General features: G+C 38.4%; 1 protein-coding gene across 1 annotated transcript; it reads left to right on the forward strand.

Moving 5' to 3' along the window:
- The first annotated feature begins 2,872 nt into the window (after window positions 1–2,872).
- On the forward strand, window positions 2,873–5,263 carry LOC147418704 (peroxidase 55-like). The gene is made up of 4 exons (XM_086505891.1): window positions 2,873–3,213; window positions 3,388–3,582; window positions 3,664–3,829; window positions 3,906–5,263. The coding sequence occupies exons 1-4, from the start codon at window positions 3,001–3,003 to the stop codon at window positions 4,778–4,780; spliced, it is 1,449 nt and encodes a 482-aa protein (XP_086362017.1). The 5' UTR covers window positions 2,873–3,000; the 3' UTR covers window positions 4,781–5,263.
- Window positions 5,264–14,247: the final 8,984 nt, after the last annotated feature.

Below are 14,247 nucleotides of genomic sequence, written 5' to 3' on the forward strand. Positions count from 1 at the left end.
GTGTTCCATTGCCACCATATGTGAAACTTAGCAAACAAGATTGTCCTGTGTCTAAGGAAGAACAGGCTGAAATGGATAAGATTCCATATGCGTCTGCAGTGGGTAGTTTGATGTATGCAATGATTGCTACTCGCCCAGACATTGCATTTGCAGTGGGAGTAGTAAGTCGATACATGTCAAACCCATGCAAGAAACATTGGGAGGCAGTGAAAGGAATATTGAGATACCTGAAAGCTACAAAGAGTATGCGTACATGCTATGGGAGTCAGGAGCTAAGTGTAAAGGGTTTTACAGACTCAGATTATGCAGGTGACTTAGACAACCGAAGGTCTACGTCAGGGTATGTCTTTACATTGGCTGGTGGAGCAATATCATGGCGTTCTAGATTACAAGATTGTGTTACTCAGTCTACTACAGAGGCTGAATATGTTGCAGCATCAGAGGCATGCAAAGAATCAATTTGGCTTAATCGACTAGTAACAGATTTGGGAATCAAAGAAGAGATGCTTGTGTTATATTGTGATAGTCAAAGTGCTATACAATTGGCTCGCAATCCAGTTTATCACTCAAAGACAAAGCATGTGGATGTGAAGTATCATTTCATCAGGGAAATGCTCGAGGATAAGCAACTTCAGCTTGTCAAAGTTCACACCACAGAAAATCCTGCTGATCTACTTACAAAAGGACTTCCCTCAGAGAGCTTTGCGCATTTTCGCAAGCAGTTAGGTGTAGGGTAGTACATCACTTCTCTACATCTCTTGTATATTAGCTTGTATAGTAGCTTCTCTCACACTTAAAGTACCACATTGGACTTTAAGTGGGAGGTTGTTGGGGTATAAGGCCCAATGTGGTTGCCCAGGTAAGTGGGCGGGCCGCCAGGTATGTACACATGTTCTTTTGTAAAAACCTAATAAGAACTCACTATGCTCTACACATTACAGTAGAGCGAGTTCACCATATCGTCGTGCTCTTCTTCTCACACTCTCTCTCGCGTCGCACTTCCGCTCGTACTCCTTCAGCTGCTGCATCCCTATCCAAGATAAATGCCATACCATACTTTGGCACACACAATTTGTTTGAGTAAGGGAGATGGAAACATTATATCAAGTAGTTTTAGCATGGTCGCGATCCTAGTTTACACAGAGTTTAGTTTGGTTGTACATCGAGTTCATATCCAATTCACATCACCAAAATGTAGTGCACATAGATTGCGAAGTTCACATGCAAGGTCACGATGATTCAAATTCACCTGAGTTCACATCAAGCTCATATTATGATCAATGAATGTAATGTTTGCTGAAATGCAATGTTGATTACCAATCATAGATCCCCTCCAATGCAACGATGTCATTTAGTGACAAGATTAGGCAATGAGCCATGGCAACTGAGGTCCATGTCACATTGGGCACCACCTAGTGACCTTTTTGGTTATGGCCACCCAAGTGGTGTTATACTAGGCATTCATGAAAAGTTACATAATTCAATGGATTCTTGTTGGCCACGTGCTAAACCATCCGTATCTTGGGTGGTTGACAGTGTTCATTCTTGCTCTCTCCCTCCAATGCAACGGTGTCATTTCGTGATAAGATTGGGCAACACTGAGCCATGGAAACTGAGGTCCATGTCACATTGGGCACCACCTAGTGACCTTTTTGGTTATGGCCACCCAAGTGGTGTCACACTAGGAATTCAAGAAACGTTACACAATTCCTTAAGTGGATTCTCGTTGGCCACGTGCTAAACCACCCGCATCTTGGGCCGGCTGACAATGTTTATTCTTGCTCTCGCCATGTCTTTTGATGTTTGTCTCCCCTATTAAAAAGTTGGACGAAGGGAAGGCTACAGATGCGAGGTCATCTTTCCCTTTTGGCATGACGAATGGATGCCCACCACTTGTGCATGGACAACCTTTGCCCAGCCCGCTCTTGTAATGAGCACATAAGTGCCACTACACTGGCTAGCCACCGAGGAACGATGCATGAGTGCACGTGGAATGCACTTCTTTCTTGGTCGGAGGCCGAGAAGAACTCCACAGCTAGCAGGATCAACGCTTGGCTTCCACTCACTACAGCTCCATCCTTGAACTTTACATGTGTCTCCCTCTTCTTTGCTGATCCTCACGGTAGCCCCTCCATCTGCTCAAGACTACAACCAGAACTGACCAGCTGCATAGCTAGCCGAGCGGAGGCCAGAGGGTACCTTGTGCTAAGACTAATTGACACCGATTTGAGTGACTTCTCTTCTTGCTTGGTTTTAGGGCATGGACATGAGAGGCTTGGTTATCTATAAGCCTCGACAGATCTCTAGAAGGCAGTTTCAATAGTTTAGAATGCGACGGAAAGCAACAAGTAGTGTGTGTGAGAGAGAGTGAGGCGCAGACAGGAGAGAGAAAAAGCGGGCTAATCGGCAAGAAACCGGCATAGTTTGAAAACTATGTCGTTTTAGACATAGTAACAATACTAAACTGATGGAAAGCCGCACATTATCAGAAATGCTCGGCTTTGTTACAATGAACTAAGCCTCTTGTGACCGTAGCCTTACTTGGTATCCATAAAGAAGCAATAATTGGTTGTTGGGAAGGAGGAAGGGTTGAAATAATGTCAAGATGGGGATAGGCACAAGGGTTGGTGGAAGCAATGGGCATCCTTGTGACCAGCACAAGAGTCAAAGATATGGGGAAGGAAATAGAGTAGATAGGGTTTATGTAATAATTTCCTCTACTCAAAGCGCAAAATTTGTGGGGAAAATTTTGGAGTCCGAGTAGCACAATAGCCTAAGGCCCTAATGTAGCTTGGAGCGCTTGGAAATATCGGCTGTCGTTAATAGCCTACTACCCTATTCCGTACACGTCTTGCAAAACAGGTGCATGTGCGTTCTTCTTTTCCTCCTCCTGTTTCTTCTGCTAACACACACACACACACACACGCTCACTCACGCTCACTCTCTCACACACACCCAAACAGAAACAGCATTGCTTGTACATGCCTTCTCTTGCCCGCAATGCAAGTCCTTCTTGCTAGTGTCCTCCCTCTCTTCATATCTTTGCCGTTCTTCTCCTCTCCCTCTCTCGCCCAGCTCAGCCCTTCCTTCTATGCGACCTCCTGCCCGCAGGGGGTAACAACAGTGACAAATACGTTCGTGTCTGTTGCAAAAAAGGATAATGTGGTAGCGCCCTCAACGCTGAGGCTCATTCTACATGACTGCTTTGTAGAGGTAAGCAATGCGTGTGTGCGTGTGTGTGTGCGTGCATTCAAGGAAGGAAGGAAGGAAGGAAGAGGGGGGAGAGAGAGAGAGAGAGAGAGAGAGAGAGAGAGAGATGGGTCTGTGTCTATCCTCGTGTGAGTGAGAAACGTTAGCAAGAGTGCTGGCGGTGATTGATGGTCGCAGGGGTGCGATGGCTCTGTACTGCTCAGCTCCACCTCCAACAATAAAGCAGAGAGGGACGCGCCTGACAATCTCAACTTGCCGCAGAACTCCTTCAACGCTATTATAGAGGCCAAGAAGGCGGTGGAGCAGATTTGCCCCGGCGTGGTTTCGTGTGCGGACATTCTTGCGGTCGCGGCCAGGGACAGCGTTGTCTTTGTAAGCACATTTGGCTGCATGTTTGCGAGCGCTTGCGTGGGTGCCACGTAAGTATGTCTGACATGGTTGTTCTCTGGCCAGCTTGGAGGTCCGTCATGGGAGGTTCCACTGGGCCGCCTCGATGGCAGAGTGTCCAGCGCAGGGTCTGTTGCGGGGCGCCTCCCTGGTGCCAACTTCGACTTCAAGCAACTCGCGGACAACTTTGCATCGGTTGGCCTCACTCCTCAGGATATGGTCATTCTCTCAGGTATGCATCTCTCTATCAAGAGAACGCTGGCTCTTGCCACCATGCACGCAAATGAAATCGATCCCTGTCCCTGCAGGTGCCCACACCATCGGATTCTCGCATTGTGACCAATTCAAGAATCGCCTCTACAGCTTCAACAGCTCCACCAAAGTGGACCCTTCCATGGATGCAGGCTTTGTCCAGCAGCTCCAGAAGAAATGCCCCGCCAGCGGCGGTGACCATCTCACGGCTTTTGACCCCTCATCGCCCTTCACTTTCGACAACAGCTACTTCAAAGGTTTGCAGGCAGGGAAAGGGCTTCTGTTTTCAGATCAAGTCCTCTTCCAGGAGGCCTCCACGCGAGCCACAGTGGAGTCTATGGCGGGGTCGCAGGATATTTTCTTTAAGAAGTTTGCGGATGCCATGATTAAGATGTCAGCGATAGGAATAAAGCAGGGGGCACTGGGAGAGGTTAGGAAGGAGTGTACGGCGGTGAATTCAGGCGGCGGAGGAGGGAGCAAGCCGCCGTCACCGACGCCGGCAACTGCAACTCCCCCGCCGGTGCAGCCAACAGCGCCCAAATTATCACCCCCGCCATCGACATCGTCTCCTCCACCCTCGACAAAGATTGTAACATCGCCTCCCCCTACACCCAAGCCTCTATCATCACCGCCACCAGTGCTGACACGGCCTCCATTTCAGCCATCGCCATTGTCACCCCCACCCCCACCCCCACCCCCACCCGTTGTCGTCAAATCTGATCCCCCGCCTCCAGTTGTAAGCGACCCTCCTCCACCCAATGACGAAGCCCCGCCACCGCCGCCTCCTCAAGGCGGAGGGTTCACCATTCCAGGGATCCCTGGCTTCACTCCGCCCATCCATATCCCCTTCCCGGGCTTCGGACGTGGGCCCCCGCCAGCTCCCAGCAGCAGCAGTAAAAGCCCGGCCAAAACTTCACGGAAGCAAGTGTGAAATGAAAGCGGCTGTTGTGGACAGCTAAATTGTCGCACGTGCCCAACAATAAAGAAAAGGGGCGTTCTCTTGGGCCTTGGCATTAATGCGCATCCAATTCTTTTGTACCTCACGTCTGGTAATAAACAATCCCCAACTAGGCTAACTCTGCTGTTTCTACTTCTACTTTTTGCGTAAAGCTCTCCACTCTCTCACTGCCACTGCCACTGCCAACTCTTAACTCTTGAGAGATGCCCGCCCTCCTAAACTCAAAATTATATTAATTTTTAGCGTTTCTACTATGCTCACCCACCCACAATTCATGACGTTCTATTTGATTTGGTAGCGGTGCTTCAATTACCAGCCTCGTTTCTGATTATATATATGTTGATCCCATATTCGAACCATCGCTCATTTTCCGTAGGCTTGTATCTTTGTAGCCATGATGTCAAAAGCAATTCTGTATTGTTGTTATTTCTGGTAATTTAGTCACTCTTTTACATACATTTGTTGTGGGTGGAGGGGATGATTAGTGAAATAATAACGTGTATATGATTTGTGGCACAGGAAATATGGTGCTTTTTTCATGGAGAAGAGTAGAATGAATTAAAATAGGAAGATTTTGCGGTAAGATGCAAACCATCCGAGTAATAACGTGTCTTGCCTTCCAGGACCAGATACAGATGCAAGCCAAATCTTTTGTATTGAGCACAAGGCTTCCATGATTGAAGCAATTGATTTGAATAATGTCAAGAGCGTTGCTTGCACCAAACTTTTTGCCACTTGAATGCATGTTGTAATTCATACAGAGTTGAAAAAGAACCTTGTGGAGCAGTATCTTGTTGAGCAGATCCTTCAAAATGATAAGAGGGCAGGGGAGAAGCTACTTGTAGAGAAATGCACCATATTGGTGTCAGTTGTACCGAATGAACTGCCAGTTCCTGTGACTCCATACAATCCACAGTAAGTGTGCTCTAGCCATGTGCCAACAATCAGCATTCACCGAGATTCCTTCTCTTTAAAGAGGGGGGGGGGGAGGAGACAACAATGAAATTCGCAATGTATGTTTATGAATAAACAAGAGTGTCCCATCATCACAAGATCAGTTGATGCATGAGGCTCAAGATGCACTCAAGATCTTGGTTTGCATGAGGCTCAAGATATACTATACCATCGAAATTGGAAGTACACATCGTACCTGCTCTTGTCCGATGGACATAGACTACTAGTTTGTAACCTACCAAATATGATTGTACATACGATCAATGCTAGAATCAAAATTGCACATTCATAATGTTTTGATGGAGCAAGAATGAATCTTGGTTTGAATGCTTACCAAGTAATTATGCTCATATTTCATACCATACCACCTCGTAAATGTAATGATAAAATCTACACTAGAACTTCTAAGAGAATAAACTTAAACGAGAAGTACACGTCGTACTTGCACATCCTTGTAGATGCGGTAAAGCATCCATGCAACTAGAAAATTTTACCTCCACTCTCTGAAAGAATGATCACAACATAATAGAGAAAAGATTGGTATACTGACACCCATCATCAAGGCCACTAGATATGTAAAGAAAATTTTGATGAGCACATTTTTATAGAAACGGCACTTTGTTACAAATTCTTGGAAAAATTTGGGTGAGCACTTTGCAAGAAAGTTTGGTAGAATTCATCGGGAGAACTTTGCTATAGGATCAAAATTTGTAAAAGTCCATGCTTAGAATAGCAGCTAGAAAACCATATTTGGAATCTGTGTTCTAGAAGCAAAGAATAATACTTCATAGATACATGGCATCTTCGCCAAAGGAGAAGATAGTAAATAAAAAATATCTCACACCCAGACTCGGATTTATATAATTTAGTAGTCTATCTTAGAATTTTGGCAAGTTTAAACGTGCCGTTCATATAATATTTTGAAATTTTGAGCGCTGAATTTTTTGCAGCAATCTCAACGCATTTGGCTGTTTGGATTCCTACATTGCAGAGCATGATGCGGTTTGTATCTTAGGCTATGTATGAAAAATTGTGGTGCTATTTGAGAGAGAATTTACCTTACTTTTGCATATACAAGCAATGCTTTGGGATGTGACTTTCGGATTGTTAAACATCCGGATGTGGTTTTGTACGTGGTGATTGTGTGGATTTTTCTTCACAGAGATCTATGCACATGTTTTTTGTACAGTTTCATGCATGTATGCATTTGCCGATTAGCTTGAGCTAGGTATAGCTCACACTTTGGCATATTATAAGTGTACATGATTTTTGGACACGGGCAATCGTCCATAGAGCGGCTCGTTCACGAGTGAGCCAGTTTACTAGGGTCTTGGTAGTTGATGTGTACCATTTTTGGATTTGCTTACTGAGACACTGAGTATTTGTTTTTCATGCGGCTTCGGTGATACTTTTTGAGTTTTTAATCAGTTTTTAGGAAAAACACTCGGATTTTTTTTCCAAATTCTTGCCATGCCATTGATATGCATCTACTTGTTTACTCTCTGATGGTTTAGTGATCGAGTTTGACTTTCACTTTGATAGGATTTGTCAGCTTGGACACAATTTAGTGTTCTTGTATCCACTCTCGCAAGAGTGAGAGTTGCATATGCTCGTGTGGCTATAGATTACATGCAAAATCACAGGTTCTATAGATCTTTGCAGACACTTTTCTTGTGGGATGTGTTTTGAGAGTATTTGCTTACTACTTGCGTATATGGTTATGCGCTTTACGCTTGGTTGAGCTCTTTGTCCTAAATTGTATGCTTGCAGATAAGAGATTGTGGAGTTGATTTATGCATATACAAGCATCGATTTTGATCATGGTTTTCATGATTGCGAAGTGTGAGAGGTCCCCAATTTGTAGACTCAAAAGTTGGGATGGGGTCCTTGACAGGACTCTAGGTTTAATAAAAAGTAAAGTCTTTAAGTAAGAAAAATCTTAAGAATAGACCTTTGCCACTAGCAATGGCTGGGGACTATAACCCTAGAAAAAGACCTAGTCCCGTCTTGCAAGCAAAAACGTGACAAAATAAAAAAATCCAAAAAAAATTCTGGCCTATAACTTTTGTAAATGGGCTAAGGCATCCCCGTCCAACATTTTTTTCCCTCTACGTGGACATGACAAAGTAGAGACTCATCGTTCATGTGGACGACCAACTTAAAAGTGGGCTTATAGCCACCAAGGAATCAGAGGTGTCTTGAGACAAGCTGTCTTAAGGATGGTCAATCAGATCTTTCCTAGTTCAACCATACTAATCAAAATATTTCTTTCCTAGTTTAACAAATGCGCGATGTTTCTTAGAAGGTATCCTTCCGTTCTTAGTCAATTTAATATTTCTAAAGTACCTATCCACTCCTTAACGGATGCAATGTTATACTTAAAAAGGATTTATGCTACTTATAAACTTAATTCATAACCAAGACCCACCTGTGATTGGTTCAAAATTTGTTGAGGCTTGATGGCACGAATACTCTCATCCATCGGCCTGATACTCGGACCGTCGGCCTCATGGTCGTGAGTAGCCCTGGCCCTCTTTGTATTGATATCATCCTCTGATTGCTGATTTGCACGAGTTCTTTTGGGAGCCATAGTCTTTATCTTTATAAAAGGATGCTTAACCATCAGGTAAAGTATCAAATTCAAAACTTACCGCAAAAATTTCCACGACATATTTCTATGAATGATCTTAATTCCACTTTTCTAACATCATAAAGCTATTCTATAGATTATAGTATTATAAATAGTTTCTTTTGGTGTGATATCATTATCGAGAGTTTTTGAAACCTTGATGTAGCCATATGAATCCACACTTAATTTTGAAAAAAAAAACTAACTTTTTTCTTTAATTTATAGTAAAGAATAGTAACTTTTCAACACAATAATTTCTCAACTATATATATAAGCAATATATTTTAATTTTAGCTTCCTTGTGGTGTTGTTAAGCTTTAAGAATTATCCTTTAATTTCCTAAGGTAACTTCCTAATTTTTCCCTTTTAAATATAGTAGAAAATGACTCATTTTTTACTTAATAATTAAGAAAGTAATTATCTGATGAAGATCTATTTATCCTAACTTTTTAACAGATCAAGAAATTATCTTAGAAATTTCTAAGTGGATTTGTGAATTATTTTCTCTACTTTTTTTCTAGAAATAAAATATTTTTAACAAAGTAATTAGTAAAACTAATTAATTAATTATGAGTTAATTATCATGGGTTATCAAAATGTAATCTACTTGTGAAAAATTAACTTAATAACTTCTAATGTAATAATTGTCTTACTTAAATTTTTGCTAAGAGCAAAGAATTTAAGCAATAGCAATTCTCAAAACTAATTAACTAATTATGAGATAATTATCATAATTTTTTAACATTATAATATTTCTGTAAAAATTATCTCACTAACTTCTAATCTAAGTTACTAATTATCTTGCTTAATTTTTTTCAAAAAATAGAGAGTTTAAGCAGTAGTAATTAACAAAACTAATCAAATAGTTATAAGATAATTATCATGGATTTTGAACATTGTAATATTTCTTTTAAAATTATCTCATCAACTTCTAAGCTAATTTATTAATTATCTTGCTTAATTTTTAGCTAAAAACATAGATTTTAAGAAAAAGTAATAAGAAAAATCAATTAAATAATTATGAGATAATTATCACAAGTTCATAACATGGTTATCTATCTTTGAAAATTATCTCATGATTTATTAAGTTGTACTCCTAAAGTTCCCATTAATTTTAAATTAAAAAAGATAATTTTTGCTTAAATAAATATCAAAATTTATTAAAATTATCTGATATGATTTCTTCATCTTTCTAACAATATGTAGAAGCTTTGAAAATTAATTCATAATTATCTAAGCTTATTGAGTATATTTTCCCTCAATTAAAGTCAAAATTTGATTATTTTAGTCCTAATATAGGCTAATAATTAATTAGATTAATAATCATAAACCAGGCAATCTATTGCTCCATTTTCGTTTGGGGAGCATAGCATCGTAAAGACACATACTTGGTGTAGTACTCCTCCAGTGAAAGCCCTAATTGACATAAGCCAAAAAACTCGTTCATCTTAATAGCTTGGTGTGCAGGAGGAAGGTAGTGTTTTTTGATTACCTGCTTCATCTTTTCCCAAGATGGGTATTGATGGGATTGTCTCTACAATGTTGTTTTCATCAAATTTTGGCATCTCCACTGAGACAGAACATACTTAGCATAACTTGATTTTTATGAGCAGTTCTTGCTGCAAGAAAGTAGCGTTCCATAGCATCAAGCCACGTTTCGGCATCGCTCTCTAAGTTGGCTCCTTCTCCCTTGAAGTTCGGAAATTGGACTTGCTTTAGTAATAATTTCTTCTCTTGTGTAACTATGTAAAGTCTATTCGTGCGAATATTACCCTGCAATTGAATAATGAAATTTAGTACTAAATGAAGGTCTACCTTGTTATGCTTTCAAACTTACCTCATACTAAAATATTTTTTACACTAAATAAAGACAATGGCCAAACCATATACAAAACAACTTATAATATACTCATGAAAACTATAGTATGTACAAGAGCTGATATAATCCACGAAGTACAAGAGTGACAAAAACCCTATACTAGAATCATGTGGACTATAGGTGGGCCAAATATAGGATCAAAATATACAACGTCGATTGGCCCTCTAAAACTAGGGCCTACACTTCTACTATAATGAGTCCATCTGGACTTTCTGTTCCAATGAAGAAGTAGACTTCAATAAACCGAAGTGCTTCAGCCCACTTGAGTCTCTTCAAATTATGTGCAAGGCCTCCTGTGACTCTCTCGCATCGATGAATAAGGTTCCACCAGATCTTGACCAGAGCTGATGCTCCACATGGGAGGAGAAAACCTTCCACGTGAACAATGTCGAGATATGCATGCCCTCATGAACATAATGTTGAAAACCATGAACCTGTGGTAGGTCTCATAGAATTCTTCCTGCATTGATAGAAAATTTTTCTCTTTTTTTATTTTTCTTTTTCTTTTCAATTATATATATCACAATTGAAATTTTCAAGAAAACTTATTTCACCACAATATCTTAAATCTTTCTTAGATTTAGGATCACAATTAAGACATGCTCTGATACCAAGTGAGAAGTCCCCAACCTGCCAACTCTAAAGTTGGGATGGGGTCCTTGATAGGTATCTAGGTCTAATAAAAACTAAAGTCTTTAAGTAAGAAAAATCTAGGGAAATGATCTTTACCACTGGCAATGGCTGAGGACTATAGCCCTAGAAAAAGACCTAGTCTTGTCTTACAAGCGAAAACGGGACAAACTCAAAAGATCTAAAACTTTTTCGGCCCTATAACTTTTGCTCATGGGCTAAGGAATCCTCGTGCAATGCTTTTTTCCCTCAACGTGAGTGAGGGCACCACCGTTGGTGGACTACTCTTCCATTGAAGAAGTTTTCTAAACGTTACTATGCGGGGATGAATAGTTACCTGACTGATCAGGTCCACCTATCCATGATCAATAATCTTAGTCGATTCCCACTTACCACCCCACACTCACACCTGCTTCTTTATTTTATAACTAATGTCACATTCTTTTGACAATTAAAGTAATGGTTTCTTTAAATTTTTGGTACTAGTGATTTCTTAAAACAAGTAATGAAAACAACATTGAAAAGAATTCTTTATCAAATAAACATCTTTAAACTTTAGACAAAATACTATCAACCAAAACATCGACCATAATAACCATGACCAATACTCTTCTTGTCTCAAGATCATTTAAGGGTGGAAAATGACACCCATTCCTTATTCATAATTCGGGGTGAAAAAGCATCACCAAAATTTTTGGGACATCCATACGCCAAATCAGTTGCCCATATAATAGGGCGGTTTCCCTAGGATAAGAAAACGGTATCCTCCATTATGTAGAAACATCAAGACATGACGGAGTAGAGACTCATTGTTCATGGGGATGGCCTACTTAAAGGTTGCCTTATAGACATCCTTATTTATCACAATATACCAACCAGTAGGAGGTATCTCGAGACAAACTATCTTAAGGATGATCAATCAGATCTTTCCTAGTTCAACGAGACTAACCAAAACATTTCTTTTGTAGTTTGACAAACAAATGCGCAATGTTTCTCGGAAGATATCCTTTTGTTCTTAGTCAATTTAATATTTCCAAAGTACCTATCCACTCCCTTAACAAATGCAATATTTTAATTAAAAAGGATTTATGCTACTTATAAACTTAATTTTAACCAAGACCCAACTGGTCCAAAAATTTGATGAGGCTTGGTGACACAAACACTCTCATCGTCTCAGCCTGCTACTCGGATCGGCCTCATGGTCGTGAGTGGCCTTGACCCTCTTTGTATTGATATCAGATTGCTGATTTGCACGAGTTCTTTTGGGAGACATAGTCTTTATCCTTATAAAAAAGATGCTTAACCATCAGATAAAGTATCAAATTCAAAAATTACCATAATAATTTCCACGATGTATTTCTATGAATTACCCTAATTTCACTTTTTTAAGAGCCTAAAGTTGTTTGCTGTATTATAGTATTATAAATAGTTTCTTTTGGTGTGATATCATTATTGGGGGTTTTTTATACCTTACTTTAGCTATATGAATCCACGCTTATTTTTTAAAAAAAATTGCTAGCTTTTTTTATAAATTTGTAGTAAAATATAGTAACTTTTCAACACAATAATTTCTCAACTATATATATGAGCAAGATATTTTTATTCTAGCTTCCTTGTGGTTTTCTTAAGCTTCAGTAATTATCCTATAATTCTTTGAGATAACTTTCTAATCTTTTCTTTTCAAATATAGTAAAAAATATTGATTTTTTAAATAATTATTAAAGTAATTATTTGATAAAGATCTATTTGTCCCAAGCTTTTAACAAAGTATTATACCTCTAAAACAATTTTAGAAATTTTAAGTGAATTTGTGAATTATGTTCTCTACTTTTTTGCTAAAAATAGAATATTTTTTTATAAAGTAATTAGTAAAACTAATTACCTAATCTCGTTTCAAATTTCCAACATCGTAACCTATCTTTGAAACTAGTTTCTAAGCTAATTTAATAATTATCTTACTTAATTGTTTTTCTAAAAGTAGATAATTTAAGCAATAGTAATTATCAAAACTAATTAACTAATTATGAGATAATTATCACAAGTTTTTAATACTATAATATTTCTTTGAAAATTATCTCACTAACTTTTAAGCTAATTTACTAATTATCTTGCTTATTTTTCATTTAGACAAAGAGTTTAAGCTATAGTAATTACCAAAATTAATCAAATAATCATGAGATAATTATCATTATCATGGATTTTAGCACTATAATATTCCTTTGAAAATTATCTCACCAACTTTGAAGCTAATTTACTAATTATCTTGCTTAAATTTAGCTAAAAATGTAGAGTTTAAGCAAAAATAATTTAGAAAACTAACTAACTAATTATGAGATAATTTTCGCGAGTTTCTAACACGATTATCCATCTTTGGAAATTATCTCATGATTTATTAAGCTACATTCTTAAATGTTTTATTTATTTTAGGTTGAAAATCAATAATTTTTTCTTAAATAAATATAAAAATTTACTAATTTTTTATATGATTTTCATATCTTTTTAAGACTGTGTAGAAGCTCTAAAATTAATTGATAATTATTTAAGATTATTGGGTATATTTTCCCTTAATTAAGGTTAAAATTTAGTAATTTCAATCCTAATATAGATTAATAATTAACTAGATTAATAATCATAAATAGAGGTTTAGTATTCAATAGATTAATAACATATAAGAGTTTGATTATTAGTTGAAAGAGGACTAATCTTTTCTTATTAATAAGATAATTAAAAAAATATAAATTAATGTGTCTTTCACTAATCTAACGGAAGTAGTATTAATTACCTTGATTAATCAACTAGAGTTTTACTCTCTAGTGATTTTTGCGTAGAGTCTCTCTATGCTAGAGAGAATTTTCAAAGATGGAGGAGTCTCAGGTGAAAATATGAAGCCTAGGGCCTATTTATAGGTTTTTGTGGCACCTAGGGCCTGCAATTGACAATTTCCCACTTTCCAAGCAAGCTCCTAGCTTCCCCTGTTGCTAAATATGTCCTTGGCATGTTCATCATGGCACCCCTAGCACCTGCCCAACTTATTTTTCAATTTTGCTATCTTTAGACTAATTTTTTGCTTTTTCTGTAAATATATGGTAATCATATGTTAGGCCATGTGACTAAATATCTTTTAGGCCATGTGAAATGATTATTTCCTAATGTTTTCAAATTTTTATCAAATTAAATCGATCGTAAAAAATTTCGACAAGGATTCGGGGGTCGATTTTTGTCCGAATCCGATTCACAAAAATACTGTCTGAAGTAAAGCCGTGGTTAAGAATCCAAAAATACCAATTTCGACTATGTTCATAATAAGGGTTTTCTAGTTTGCATGTCCAATTCTCTCAAATAAAGCTT

Source organism: Adiantum capillus-veneris, chromosome 29 (genome assembly GCF_014529385.1).
Source record: "Adiantum capillus-veneris isolate H3 chromosome 29, ASM1452938v2, whole genome shotgun sequence".
NCBI lineage: Eukaryota > Viridiplantae > Streptophyta > Polypodiopsida > Polypodiales > Pteridaceae > Adiantum > Adiantum capillus-veneris.